General features: G+C 36.0%; 1 protein-coding gene across 2 annotated transcripts in view; it reads right to left on the bottom strand.

Moving 5' to 3' along the window:
- The window catches only part of EMCN (endomucin), a 102,846-nt gene that overhangs the window by 47,712 nt on the left and 39,229 nt on the right, over positions 1-15,905 (bottom strand). For both annotated transcript variants that reach the window (XM_043571719.1, XM_043571718.1), the window contains exon 3: positions 10,140-10,217. In XM_043571719.1, coding sequence (XP_043427654.1) covers positions 10,140-10,217 — 78 coding nt within the window. The remainder of the gene's footprint in view (positions 1-10,139; positions 10,218-15,905) is intronic.

The raw sequence follows: 15,905 nt of genomic DNA, 5'->3' as shown, positions 1-15,905 counted from the left end.
TAAAGAAAGATTTGAAATGGGCAAAACTTCAGAGGAATCTTAAAGTATTAAATTGGCAGATAAATATTTGAGAAAGTAAAGAGATAGCTTGTAGCAGAAATTGATGTTTGTGATAGCACGGAAGTACAAAAGATCACCCTGAATACAGGAACTCCACACTCGAGAATGAAGAAGGAATATGTGGGGTAAAGATTTTGCTCCTCACTGGAACTCCAAGAACATATTCTTGAAAAGCATTGGAACAGGATTTCCTCTTTAGAAATATTTGGTGAAGAATTCTTCTTCCGAGTTAAAAATAGAAAACCATGAAACAGCTATCCTGATGGCCTAAAGAATTCCCTAGCATAAGACAGACTCAAAAGTCTTGGACATGGTAAAGAGAATATATATTTAAGAAAGATGGGAGGCTGGCTGATTAGCAAAATACAAAGAAAAGAGGAGAATAATGGAATATCTGGGGATACAATGCCAAAGAGATTGCTTTGAGAATTGCCTATTATTGATGTGGAATATACATCACAAATGAGGGTAGAATGAGAGCCCATACTTAACACAGGAAAGGTTGTCAATTACACAGTGTCATGTAGGCCATGGAAGGAATCTTGAATGCTTTAAAGGTAACCAAAATGTTTTTAAACATACATGGTGGACCTAAAACCAATAGAAGGAAAGATGCAGAGACAAATGCTGCCACAGCCATAAATTTTGAAATTTTCCTAGTATACTGAGATGTTTCAAATTCTAGTCTCAAGACAGAAGAAAATGGGTGACCTACATTTATTAAGATATGAGACTCTTAAAAACTGAGAACAAACTGAGGGTTGATGGGGGTGGGAGGGAGGGGAGGGTGGGTGATGGGTATTGAGGAGGGCACCTTTTGGGATGAGCACTGGGTGTTGTATGGAAACCAATTTGACAATAAACTTCATATACTGAAAAAAATAAATTAAAAAAATAAATCTTTAAAAAAAATAAAAAATAATTAAAAATAAATTAAAAATAAAAAAAGATAGGAGAGTCACAGTCGTGTATTAACATCTTGTTCGGAAAATTTTCCCAATTGCACTTGGAGTTCTCACATAGTAGATTCTGGACTCCTGCCAGAAAGTGATTGCCATCTCAGAAAAATGAAACTAATCTTAAGGCTGTTCTTTTAACCCATATGGCTTGCTGTCCTCTAGTTTTTCTGTCTGGTCATTTCCCCCAGATAACACTATGTATCTTCTTTGATCTACAGGTGCAAATTGTACTGTAAACCTAGGTGATATTATATGTATTCGGTTTGACAAACCTTATTTAGCTTGAGTAATATTAATTTTTTTAATTTTATTTTTTATTTTTTAAAATTTACATCCAAATTAGTTAGCATATAGTGCAACAATGATTTCAGGAGTAGATTCCTTAGTGCCCCTTACCCATTTACCCCATCCCCCCTCCCACAACCCCTCCAGTAACCCTCAGTTTGTTCTCCATATTTATGAGTCTCTTCTGTTTTGTCCTCCTCCCTATTTTTATATTATTTTTGTTTCCCTTCCCTTATGTTCATCTGTTTTGCTCTTAAAGTCCTCATATGAGTGAAGTCATATGATTTTTGTCTTTCTCTGACTGACTAATTTCACTTAGCATAATACCCTCCAGTTCCAGCCACGTAGTTGCAAATGGCAAGATTTCATTCTTTTTGATTGCCAAGTAATACTCCATTGTATGTGTGTGTGTATATATATATATATATATATACCACATCTTCTTTATCCATTCATCCATCGATGGACATTTGGGCTCTTTCCATACTTTGGTTATTGTTGATAGTGCTGCTATAAACTTGGGGGTGCATGTGTCCCTTTGAAACAGCACACCTGTGTCCCGTGGATAAATGCCTAGTAGTGCAATTGCTGGGTCATAGGGTAGTTCTATTTTTAGTTTTCTGAGGAACCTCCATACTGTTTTCCAGAGTGGCTGCACCAGTTTGCATTCCCATTGAGTAATACTAATTTAAATTGTGATATCAAAATAGTATTGACTTTACTCTTAGGACTTGTTTTGAAATTCATGCCCTTTTAAGTCTTAAAACTTTGGTATAGGTAGGATGAATGAAAGACAAACTATAAGAATTTTACAACTGTATTTGACTTGGAATAAGAAGAGTCTGACACACTAGAAGCTTGAGAAAGTTGCATCGATGCTAGAAGCTTGAGAAAGTTGCATCAATACCATAGTGTAAGAGTCGGGAAGACACCTTCACTGCAACCATACCATTAAGTGAAAACCATTGGCTAGAAATGAGCAGAATGAATGTGAAGGATTGGGGCTATTTTATAATTACCTTGAAATATTAATGTGAGATTCGTTTTGTATATTTTGTGAGATTAACTTTTGGGAAGAAGGCAACAAATACGAGTATCAATTATATTAGGAATTTAGGGTGTGTTTACAACAGACCGACTTGAAAGAGAGAGTTTATGGAGTTAAATTGTGCAAGGCATGGGATTAAGCAGCGTTACTCCTTTGGAATTATATAATTTGAATTACAGTATTGTTTTTTCTAATGCACATAGCAAAAGCTTCTTGTGTGGTCGCTTTGTCTTCAGAAACAGAATATAAGATAAGGGGCTTTTTGACAAAGTTAGAATTTATTAAAACATATGCTAAATATATTAGTACCGTGGTATGTTAATTTGGTTTTATGTTTAAGAAAAAAACATTTGTAGTCAAATTAACTGGAGCTGCCTAGATTGTAAAAAAGCCAAATGGATGTCTTTTTGATAGGATTACTAAGATTAAAAGAAATGTTACTGTGCATTGCAAAACCCTAGGAGGGTAGTCTTTTCTAAAGCAATTGCCCAAGGATCTCCATTTCCAGGGATGTGCTATGGACTAGCACTCCATAGAAATTCTGTAACCATGGCAACATGGGTAGTCTTGGATAAACTTAATCAAAGTAATGTCTTGATTCATTTACGTGACTTCTAGGGGTCATATGAAAGAGCCACTCATGTAAAGACTGTGAGAGGCCTAAATATTTATACCAATGGTCCTATGGAGATGCATCAAAGCAGTGTCAAAGACTGAAGAAAAGGTTTCTTAAGAGTTTGCTCAGATCTTCTGATACTTTCTTTGGAATGAAAAGGAATACCTCAGAATGTAAATAAATTTAGATGTCATGAGAAAAAAAACGTGAAGGGGTGTAGACCAAACACCTGAGCAATTCAAAGAGAACTCAGACTGTATCTCTTTCAGTGCTTCAGGATGGAACCAGGCTACAACGGAATTCCAAAGATTCTGAAGAGAACAAAATGGTGATGGTAGAGGAATGTGTAGGCAAAGTAGGACTAGAGCTTTCAATGGGAGACAAGAGGAGGAGAGAATTTTATTTTTATGTGAATTTTGTGTTTCCTGTTCTGTGGGTAAGGGTATGTGTGAAGGGCCCCTTGAAAGTGCGCATTTACCAGTACTTTCCCTCTTGCTAGACCAACCGGGACCTGGGTACAACCCCAGGGAAAGTGGACCAGAGCGTACTACCGAGAGCTCTCTGACACTCAGGCCTTGGCTAAGAGAATGTTTAGACGTCTTCAGATCTATTCATTTTCTAACTCAGTTATCAAGTGAAGTTCATATGGGAATTTGGGACTGATCCCAGGCCAGGTACAAAGTTTTACTTGTATTGACAGTGGCTCTTTGCTTACATACCCCAGAAATCACGTGGTTTGCAGTGGTTTCGTGACCTCGGAGGGATCCAGTCATTTGGGATTCTTTTTGAGCCCCTGCTCTTCCTTAGAGACTTCATTAATAAGTAGATATTGACTTTCCACTTAAAAAAAGTCTATTTTAATAGTGTTTCCTGGAGCCAGACCAAATATTGGTAGAGGCGTCTCCTTCATTTCTCAGATCTATTGATTTTACTCATAAGTAAATAATTGGCAACAGTGTTTATGGGACTCTTAAAAGCTTTTGGGATATTTGAGCTGCCCTTTTGAAAACTATAGCCCACAACAATTACCAATGGGATGACTCCGTGTCAAATGGTGGGAGAAAAAGAGTTGCTTTGTTTGTTTTCTGGTTTTAGAATGCATATTATTATTATTATTATTATTTTATTTTACTGTGAATGGCATTTAAATAACATAATAATGCCTTGTTTCAGTAATTTTTTTGACCGTACTGCTGAAGCCCTAAGGGCTCAGTGCGGAAGCCTCACAGACTCCCATTAGCAGTAAGAGAGAAAAATGGGTAGAAATCCCTCCTGCCCACATATACCACCACCACATTGCTTCAAACAAGCAGTTCAACTACTATTCAGTATATTGGCATTTTGGGCTTCCTCATAAAATTTTACATGGAAATATCTCTGCCAATGAAAAAAAATTCTTAATTAACAATTGTCTTACTTAATAATGAGGGTCGTAAAATGGTAACCTTGCCTATCCACACTAAAAGCAAGATGAGGAATTTCAGAGTAGGCAGGAATAACAAGATCCACCGTTATTGTGAAATTCAGGTGTTCATGAACCTACACTCTATGCAAGAACATGGCCTTTCACCTGGATGTATTTCCTTTTTTTTTTTTTAACACAATTCTAACAATTTTGCTGTGTGTGTTTATATAGATGTGTGTGCATGTGTATATGTGTGTTTGCCACTTAAAGGAAATAAACATCCATAGCAGGCTGGCAATATCATCAAAAGGATAGTTTGAAAGCAGGGAAAGAACAAGAACATTTACCAAAACCTTAAGAGAAAAGTTAAAGTTATAGAATTTGGTGACTACTTTGTGCAGAGAGAAAAAAACAAAACAAAACAAAAAACCACATACACCTTACTAATACCTGAGGCACTTACTGTTTAAAAGCCAAGTATCACAACTGAGATTAAAATAATAATACCAATTCATTAAGAAATAATTGATTATGAATTTTGAATTAAATGGAAAGAAAAACTTGAAACTAAAGTATCAGGTTTCAAATTGCAAATTGTTACTATAATTTTGTGCTTCTTTTGTTAAGTCATTTAACATCTCGGAAACCCAGGTTTTCCATCTTCAAATAATAAAAATTAAATAATAATTTAAAAATAAACTAAAAAATGATAATACATTTCTTAAAAATAAGAACCAAATGCACTACCTACTATAAAAATGGTACTTTGAAAACAAATTGCAAAGCATTTTCAAGTTATGCTTGTTATACTCTGCCTAATAGAGACAAGGATATCTATAATATACTTTAGGATAGTTTACATATGCTTTATTTTTAAAATTACATTAAATTAAAATTTAAAATTGAATGCTTAAGGGAAGTAATTTCTGATAGGTAGTGTACACACTGAAGAGGGGGACACCTGCCTGGCTCAGTCGGTAGAGCATGCAACTCTTGGTTTCAGGGTCATGAATTCAAGCCCCACGTTGGGTATAGAGATTACTAAAAAAATTATTCTTTTAAAGAAAAAAAAAGAATTTGGGGAGCCCAAGCGGCTCACTTGGTTAAGCGTCTGACTCTTGATTTTGACTCAGGTCATGATCTCAAGGTCATGAAATTGAGCCCTGGGCCAGGCTCCTTACTGGGTGTGGAGACTGCTTAAGATTCTCTCTTTTTTATCCTCTGCCCCTCCACCACTCATGCATGCTCTCTCTCCCTCTTTCTCTCTCTCCCCCCCCCAAAAAAAAACCCCCACAAAACACAAAAAACACTGAAGAGGAAAAATTCCTTTTAAATGTAATAGGAAGAAATTTATAAGCATGTAGAAACTTAAGAATAAAATAAATAACCAATGGGCCAAGGAATAAATAACAAAGGATATTAGAAAATACTTTGAGATGAACAAACATGGAGATGCAACCTACCAAAATTTATGGGATGTAGTAAAACTAGCACTGAGGTAATCTTATGGATGTAAACATCTATTTTATAAAGGAAGAAAGATCTCATATTAATGTTCCATTCTACCAACTTAAAAATTTGGTAAAAGAGGATTGAACTAACCCCAAAGCCAATAGAAGGAAAGAAATAATAAGGATTAGAGAGAAGAGAAATAAAATAGATAATAGGAAAGAAATAGAGAAATTAATCAAATAAGAAGCTGGTTCTTTGGGAAGATTGACAGAATTGACAAGCCTTAGACTGACAAAGAGAAAAGAGAGAGGACTCAAATTACTAAATCATGAATGAAAGTGAACATATTGCTATTATCCTTACAGAAATAAGAAGAGTTATAAGGCAATGCAATAAGCAATTGTATGCTAACAAATTATATAAACTAAGTGAAATGGGAAAAATCTGATTTCCCAGGAAATAACCAACTATGACCAAAACTGAGTTAAGAAAAGAAAATCTGAATAAACCTGTAATGAAAAAAGAGACTGAGTTAGTAATCAAAAAACTTTCACAAAGAAAAACCCAGGACTAGATGGCTTCACTGGTCAATTCTACCAGATGTTTAAACAATAATTACCATCAATTCTTCATAAACTCTTCCAAAAGTTAGTAGAGGAAGGAGCACTTCTTAATTCATCTTATGAGGCTAGTGTTAACTTGATGCCAAAATTATGCAGAGACATCACAAACTTTTCTTTCTTATGAATATAGACACAAAAATTCTTTTTTTTAGTTTATTTATTTATTTTTGAGAGAGAGTAAGAGTGTGAGCTAGGGAGGGGCAGAGAGAGAGAGAGACAGAGAGAGAGAGAGAGAGAGAGAGAGAGAGAGGATCCCAACCACGCTCCACACTGACAGTGCTCAAACCCATAAACAGTGAGATCATAATCTGAGCTGAAATCAAGAGTCAGATGCTTAACCCACAGAGCTATCCAGACACCCCTAGACACAGAAATTCTTAACAAAATGATAAAAATAAAATCCAGCAATATATAGAAAGGATTTTATGCCATGGTGAACTGGAATTTATCTAAGAAATGCAAGGTTGGTTCAACATGTAGAAATCAATGTCATATGGCATCTTAAGAAAATAAGAGATAAAAATCACACGATAATCTCAATATGCCAAGAAAAGGCATATGGCAAAATCAAACACCTTTGCACGATAAAAACATTCAACAAACTCGTACTAGAAGGGGCTTCCTCATCCTGATAAGGGGCATATATGAAAAATGCACTGTAACATCATACTTAATGGTGAAAGCATTCCCTATAATTAGGAGCAAAACGAGAATGTTTCCCCTCACTACTTCTATTCAGTGTTGTATTGGAGGTTCTAGCCAGGGCAAATTGATAAGAAAATAAAATAAAAAACATCTAAAAATTAAAAAATAAAAAGCATCTAGATTGAAAAAGGAGAAGTAAAACTATATTTGTAAAATCTTGTGTATAGAAAATCCAAAGGAATACGCACATGCACAATATAGGACCAAAAAATGGATTAAGCAAGATGGCAAGATACAATATCAGTATATGAAAATACATTGTATTTCTACACAGTAGTAATGAACAATCCAAAAACAAAATTAAGCAAATGATTCCATTTACAATAGCATGAAAATGAATAAAATATTAAGAATAAATTTGACAAAAGAAATGCAAGGCTTCTATGTTGAAAAATACAAACATCATAAAAAAATTAAAGACAGCCTAAAATAAACAGAAAGTTGTCCTATATTTGTAGATTGTAAGATTTAAGATTGTGGGGCGTCTGGGTGGCACAGTCGGTTAAGTGTCCGACTTCAGCCAGGTCACGATCTCGTGGTCCGTGAGTTCGAGCCCCGTGTCAGGCTCTGGCCTGATGGGCTCAGAGCCTGGAGCCTGTTTCCGATTCTGTGTCTCCCTCTCTCTCTGCCCCTCCCCCGTTCATGCTCTGTCTCTCTCTGTCCCAAAAATAAATAAACGTTGAAAAAAATTAAAAAAAAAAAGATTTAAGATTGTTAAAATGGCAATACTTCGCAACTTGATCTGAAGATTTGATGCCACCCCATCACAATCCCAGCTGACATTTTGTAGAAATTCACTAGTTAATCCTCAGTTTCATATAAAAACTCGAGTGCATCAGAATAGTGAAAATAACGCTGAAAAAGAAGGAAAAAGTTGGAGGACTCACGTTTTCTGATTTCAAAACTTAATGCAAATGGGAATCAAAAGTGTATGATTCTGGCATAGAAACAGATACAGATTTGAGTCCAGAAAGAAACCTCATACATTTATGGCCAACTGATTTTCATTGAGAGTGCCAAGACAATTCAAATAGGGAAAGAATAGTCCTTTCAACAAAAGGTGTTAGGACAACTGGTTAATTGTGTGCAAAAGAATGAAGCTGGACACCTACCTCACACCATATACAAAATTAAAGACTTAAATGGAAAAGCTAACATTATAAAATTCTTAGAAGAGACGATTGGTATAAATCTTTGTGACCTTGAGTTGAGCAATGGTTTCTTAGATTTAACCTCACTGGTGGAAGGAAACCAGAATATGTCACCTTGAAATATGCCTCTTTGGCATAAAAATTATTTTAAACTGCAGCCAATTAAGAGGCAGCCAATGCAGAAAAAGCTTTTCTGCTAAGGGCAGGATACATATTTTCCTTTTACTGGAGACAGACTTTTATCAGCCCAGAAAAGGCACTAAGGGAATCTGCAAATAAACCTTACTGGGGTGTCTGGGTGGCTCAGTTGCTTAAGTGTCACTCTTGATTTTGGCTCAGGTCATGATCTCAGGGTGGAGAGATAGAGCCCTATGTTGCTGGCTGTTCTGGGCATGGTGCTTGCTCTTTCCCTTTCCTTCTCCACCCCCACCCCTGCAAATTGAGCATGCTTGCATGGTGTACACTTTCTCTCTCTCTCTCAAAAAAAAAAAGTCTCAAAAAAAAAGTGCATCAATTTCCTTCTATATATTTACCCTCCCTTAGTTTTCCACCCTTGGAAGCCTAAACTACTTTCTTTGGTACAATCATTTAGCTGCGAACTTGTTGTTCTTTGTTAAAGATGCTATATAAGCCAAAATTCTAAGCAACTGCTTTGAGTTACTCTTTGTTTTAGGCCTCTCATGTGATGTGTGCTGTCCACATTTATTTTTTATCTTGTTTTTTTATCTTGTTAATCTGTCTTCTTGTTAGAGAGTCCCAGCTGAAAACCTAAAATGGGTAGAGGTACAGATTTACCTTCCCTACATGACAGAAAAAAAATATAGGTAAATTTTCCTTCCTTAAAATTAAAGATTATAGTGCTTCAAAAGTTACGTCAAGAAAATGAAAAGACAACCTGCAGAGTAGGAGAAAATATTTGTAAACTATCTACCCAATAAGGCTCTAGTCTTTAAAATATATTAAAAAATGCTTACAACTCAACAATAAAAATAACCCAATTTTTAAAAAATAAGGAAGAACTAAATAGACATTTTCCCAAAGAAGATATACAAATGGTTGGCAAGTAGATAAAAAGGTCACTAGTCATTAGTGAAATGTAAATCAAAACCACAATGACATGCACTAGAATAGCTATGATGAGAAAGACCGACAACGAGTATTGATTAGAAAGCGGAGAATTGGTGCCTTCATACATTTCTGGTGGTATTGTCATATTGTAGAGCTCCTCGGGAAATCAGTTCCTCAACAAGTTAAAACGTAGAGTTACCATGTGACTTGGTAATTTCACTTTAAGATACATACCCCCAAGAGAAATGAAAAGATATGGTCATAAAAACTTGTATAAGAATATTCATAGCAGCATTATTTATAATAGCCAAAAAGTAGAAGCAACTGAAATGTCCATTAACTAATAAATAAAATGTGGTATATCCATACCATAAAATATTATTCACTCACAAAAAAGAATGAACTACAGATAAATGCTATAGCATGGATGAACCTACAAACATTATGCTAAGTGAAAGTCAGACACGAAAGATCATATACAATACGACTCCATTTATATGAAATTTCTAAAATAGGCAAAGAGACAGACAGTAGTTTAGTGGTTGCTGGGGAGGGTGGGAGTAGGGGGAAGTGGGAAGTGATTGGTAAGAGATATAGGGTTTCTTTATGGGGTGATAAAAAATGTTCCAGAATTCGATACTGGTGATGGTTGCAGAATCTTGTGAATATCCTAAAAACCATTGAATTGTACACTTCAAAAGAGTGACTACTATGGTATATGAATTATACTAATGGAAGAAAAGTGATTGAAAATGATGACTACTTACCTTCATCTTTAATTGTTGTAGTTAATGAAGAAAGTGTGGGCAGCAAAGATGAATTTAAGGATTCCTTATTTGTTGTTCCTAGTTTGATAAGATAGATGACATTATTATTAATCACAATTTCATCTCACCTGCCAAGGAACAAATAAAAGTCAGTCAAATCTGGAGGTGAACTACAATCCCTCTGCAGAGGTACTGGGTCAGCCTTTGCCTATCTTTAATTTTCTACTTTCTATCTCCTTTTGTTTGAAATAAGGAATATAAGTACTGAAAGCTTGGGATGACCCAGTGAAAGCACACACACACACACACACACACGCACATTTTTTTCTGTGATAGGCCCCTAAAGCAAATTTTCACTGCAGATAGTTACTTGGGTATCTTTAAATATATATATATATATATATATATATATATATATATAACAAATATTTTAAAATTATTTTGTTTTTCCTAAAGAGAAAAATAACCTAGTCAATAGAACTTTCACATCCCACCCAGAATTACATTTCATTTTGTTGATTTAGTTATGACATTGGAACTTCCCAAATTATATAAATCATAAAGGAGTTTGCAAACTATTATAATTAATTTGTCCATTTATGAAATATTCATTGAGTTCCCAGTCAAATGGGTGCAAGTCCCATTTCTAGATTCTTGAAGGCAGTAGTTAACTCTTAGTCATCTCTTTAATCTGAGTAGTATCAAGGTTAATTCCTGGCATATGGTAGGCAAGTAGTAAATGTTTCAGATAAGGTGCTACTCATACAGGACATGGGGACCAACAAAAAGACGAAGATCCTCTTTAAGTAGTGAATACGACTTAACAGTTTGACACCTATAACTGTCAACATTCCCTTCTTAAAACACGTTAGGATACCCTTTTGTGATTAGGACATAACGTTCCATTTTTACTATGTGGCATATATAAAATCCCAGAATGCGCACTGTTTTGGTGGGGGAGGGGAGGAAAAATTTGGCTCTGGACAGTTTAACACTTTAAAACCCATCCAGAAGAGAGTTGTCAAGGTTAAGCTGGCTGGAGCTGTATATCAGAAAATACTAAGGAATGACAAGGAAGTTAAGACCTTTGGAGGAACACTGTGGACACACGCCTCCAAGCAGGGGGTGAAGGATTTGTCCTCTGCCCCTCTGTCCTCACCACTTATTAGAGGTCATTGGTTATTATAGAAATGGAAAGTGGCTGTAACAGGTGGATTCTGTGAATTATAACATGGAGATTGGTGAAGCACTTAAGAGTTTCTCAAAGTCTTCTACACCCAATATGTGGTTATATTTTAAAAGAAGAAACCAACAAAGGAAACATTATTCCTCAAGGCTAGGTTTGGGATTTTGCATTGCCCACTCACACAATTCCATCTTAAAGTAAAGATGTAATGATATAAATGAAGTGTCCCTTCCAGCCAGGTGTGGCGCCTTGGTTTTCACTTCATCACTACCAGTCTTGGAATCTTGGTACCAAGAAGAGGCTGACTTGAATTTTTACAGTCACCTTGTTTCCTGTGTTTCACTGGTATATGTCTCATATATCACTTGAAAATTCAAGAATGGGGAAGATTACAGGAAATAATTAGGACACCTATAACAATAATCATGAATATAAACAGAAAAAGTATCAACTGTGCATAATTCTTGGGTTTCTGAGGACCTTGCCCCCCCCCTTTTTTAATAGCTATCCTGACTTCATGTTTGATAGAGGAAAGGTGTGTAACAAATTTGAGCTTTGGCCCACACATTCAGCCCAAATCTGTTTGGCTTCAGTTTCAGCCTTGGTCTTTGGAAAAGCAAGAGGTAAATGGCTATCCATTTCTGGTGTTCCTGAGCTTGTGTGTGAACAGTGATCTTGTGATCATGCCTATGATCATTGTAACTAATCAATATAACTCTATCTATAGCAAAACAGAGCACAATTTATTTTAGCTTTATTGTTAATGTATGAATATTCACTTTCAAATATGGATAAGCAATCTACATATAACTTATAATAAAATTCTTCTTATGTGTTAAATTTGTTGAAATTCTGAAGTATAAATGCATCATTATTGTAAAAATCATCAGGGTTTAAAGAAAATGTCTAATTTATAAGCATTTTATATCTTGTGAGTATAAACTAAAACCAAATGTCAGTTTGACCACCACAAAATTCCATGACAAGGAAACAACAAAAAAAATTTGTACAAAGATATCCCAGGTAAGTCATTTCCACTTCAAACTCAATAAGGACTGTAAAGACAATGGAGAACAGAAGGAAGATACGGAGAAAAACATGGTACCCAAACCTTTTTTTGCCCCCAATATTATAAGAAAGCTTAGAAGATTGTCTTTCATACAGTCTGTTCTCTCCAGTTTTATGGTAATCAAGTTCTAGAGAGGACGTCCATCATAAACGTCACCATAACTGGCACGCTATACGGAAGAGATGGCCAAAATTACCTGGCCCTTCTACTGACCTCAGTTGGAACTGAACATCTATTGAGTTATCAGAAATGTGAAACATTAATGCTGACAAATTAATTCAGCTAATTAAAGAATGTTTGACTCTTAAGTGCTTTAAAAATCAAGCTGAATAACAGTTATGTTTTAAGAATAAAATTTCAGGTTTATTTTTGTATCTTAGAAGTTGATTTTATGATGATGGCACTCAGTGCCTGCCAAATGTTGATTCTAACTCTGGCCACTTGGCCTTTGAGCAAAATGGGCAGTGCACTTGGTACATATCTAGGAGGGGATCAGGTCCCATCTTTCTAACTCGGGAAGCCTCTGAAAGCAAGCCCTCCTCCAAGCAAAGCTCCATTCGTCACCTCTGCCACTGTGGCCATGTCGTTGCAAGAGTGCCTTTCTCACTAGCACATATTCCACTTCTCTAATGGTAAAATTTCTGCCATTGTCAAGGGAAAGAAAATTTACGTGCTTTAGATAGATATAAGCACTATTAAATCAGGTACCTTTTGACCTTTAAGCAAGAAAATCTGACTTGGGAGGCCTTAAAAGGAAAAAAAAAAGCTTCTCTATGTTGCTTTTTTTTTTTTTTGGTAAATACTTTTATCGTGTCTAAAATGCCCATGGTTCCCATGAGGAAAGTAGACTAGAATAATTTTATCATAGATACACTTTTCCAATATTATTATGGTTGTTGTGGAGAATTAAACAATGTATAAAACTCCCCCAGATTTAAACTCCTCCCAAGCCTGAAGTCAGGAAGCCACGTATACTGATACACTACTTAGAATATGAGAATTTGAAACAAGTTTTACATTATCTTTGTATTAATTACATTACCTTTAACAGCATGGACAATATCCAGTGTGTGTGTGTGTGTGTGTGTGTGTGTGTGTGTATACGTATATATATATGTGTGTGTGTATATATATATATATATATATATATATATCTCCATCCAAATATATATATTGGCACACAGCCCAACCAACCCATGTTTTTAATACAAAAGTGGTGATCAAATAAGCCAGACAAACAGGAGCTCCTTTATCTGTCTTCCTTGTCCATGTTCCCTCATTTTCCTATAAGTACAATGGACCATCCTCTGACCGATGTCTCCACTGGTCCCTACTACCATGCTGGACTTTCTGCTTCTTATACCAAATTAGAGAGTAGATTATAGACATCATGGCCTGCCTTTCTTTCTTCTTCTCTTCTGCGCCAGCACCTTCTCAGCTGATTTCTTGAGAGACTCCACGATGGACTTCATTCCTTCCCTTAATCTCTCTCCCACTGCCATATCCATGGTTACTAGATTTTAACCCTTATAACCCCTCTAAATAGACATTAGATTCAACTGAGGCATTAGCATTATTAATTTGGTGGATTTGATAGTGATATTGTAGTGTTACAATAGAACATCCATATTTTTTGAGACGGACATTTAGTGTGTGAAGAAAAATGGCAAAAAGCCTGAATCTCCTTAAAAACACTAGATAATAGCAAAAAACAAATAAACAGGAAGAAAGAAAAAAAGGAAAAGGAAGGAAAGAAAGGAAGATAGAAGGGAACAAGGGAGGGAAGGAGGAGAAAGAAAAATATGAAGCAAATATGATAAAATCTTGATAATTATTGATTCTGGTAGATGGGCAAATGGGTATTAATTATAGTATTCTTCATTTGTGGTACATCTAGACATTTTTATAATAAAAATTAATAAAAAGAAAGGCTTCAGGGGCGCCTGGGTGGCGCAGTCGGTTAAGCGTCCGACTTCAGCCAGGTCACGATCTCGCGGTCCGTGAGTTCGAGCCCCGCGTCGGGCTCTGGGCTGATGGCTCAGAGCCCGGAGCCTGTTTCCGATTCTGTGTCTCCCTCTCTCTCTGCCCCTCCCCCGTTCATGCTCTGTCTCTCTCTGTCCCAAAAATAAATTAACGTTGAAAAAAAAAAATTAAAAAAAAAAAAAAAAAAAAAAAAGAAAGGCTTCACTGGCCTATTACAATTTGTACAATTGAATATGAATAATTTAAAGGTCACGTGGGAGAACTTTTGAAGAACACAGATTAGAGTTTAATTTTTGTTAACTGAGTAATATACAGCAATCAAAGTGTCCAAAGAAGAGAAATAAAGAGAAAGATATGTACGTGTGTGTATGTGTGTGTGTGTATCTGATTTCAAGTGCTTTACCAAGTGAATTGTTTCAGACAAGGGGCTTCAGGGTCCCCTACAGGATCCTCCAGTGATGAAGTTATTAGGATAGCCTCCTAAGTATATGAGTAGGTATAGAGTTTCCCTTCCCAGCCTGAAAGGAAAGATGCATTTCTTGGGTCACAAATGACAATTCTGCCTGAATTCCTTCACTGAACCCTTCACCTCTGACCTTTCATGGCCTTTTAACATAGTCGTTGTGTTATTTGGACATTGTTCACCACCACAGGTCACTGAGGAATGGGCTAGGAATCCTCTCACTGGGAAGGCGTGAGTTCCAAGGAGTTCATGTAAAAATTGTAAAACTTCAACCTTTTGAGTCCGCATGCAATGTCAGCACCTACCTTCTCTTTATTGGTACTTTTTAGGGGATGTTATTGATAACAAAAATAACACGCTTTTACCGCATCGGTGCAATTTTATGTCAAGAACTCAGCTGACAACTCACAGAAAGAGTGACAGAAAAAGACAGAGAGAAGCAGCAAATACTTACACTTTGTCAAAGTTCTAGAATGCCTCTGCTTAAGCCTCGAGAACATAGGACTGAAACAATTTTTAAAAATAAAATAAAAAATCTATTGTGCAGGAGTTGGCTGCAGGCTTCACGAACCCTAGTTTTTTTGACTGTGTCATTTGGAGTTTCCCTTGGTTGGCAATAAAGGTTGTGCCACATTCTGGGGATAAAATCCACTGTGCTTTCCTCTTTGTGCAATGCTTTCTCCTGGTTTGGTAGAGACGTTCTAGAGGAATTGGTTTGGTTTCATCTTAGAATTGCACATTTCAGAAATAGTGGACTATATTCATCATTCATCTTTTTCTTTGAGGATCACCATCCCTTTTAAGTCCAGTGAACTAGCCCTCGTGTCCTCTACATGTACTTGAATTTGGTCTTGGAATGAAAAATGAAGAGTAAGTAGAGAAGTGAGAAAAAGACGCGAGAAAGAAATTCATTCATCTCCTCATTAGGGTGTGTGATTCAGATCTTCCTCTGACCTTACCATTCTAACTGGAATTTCTGCCCATAAATGATAAATGATAAATGATAAATGATAAATGATAAATGACACCTGCTGCCCAGGTGTCATTCAGTCCATTAACAATAAT

Source organism: Prionailurus bengalensis, chromosome B1 (assembly GCF_016509475.1).
Source record: "Prionailurus bengalensis isolate Pbe53 chromosome B1, Fcat_Pben_1.1_paternal_pri, whole genome shotgun sequence".
Lineage (NCBI taxonomy): Eukaryota > Metazoa > Chordata > Mammalia > Carnivora > Felidae > Prionailurus > Prionailurus bengalensis.
This window is presented reverse-complemented; position numbering and strand designations above follow the sequence as displayed.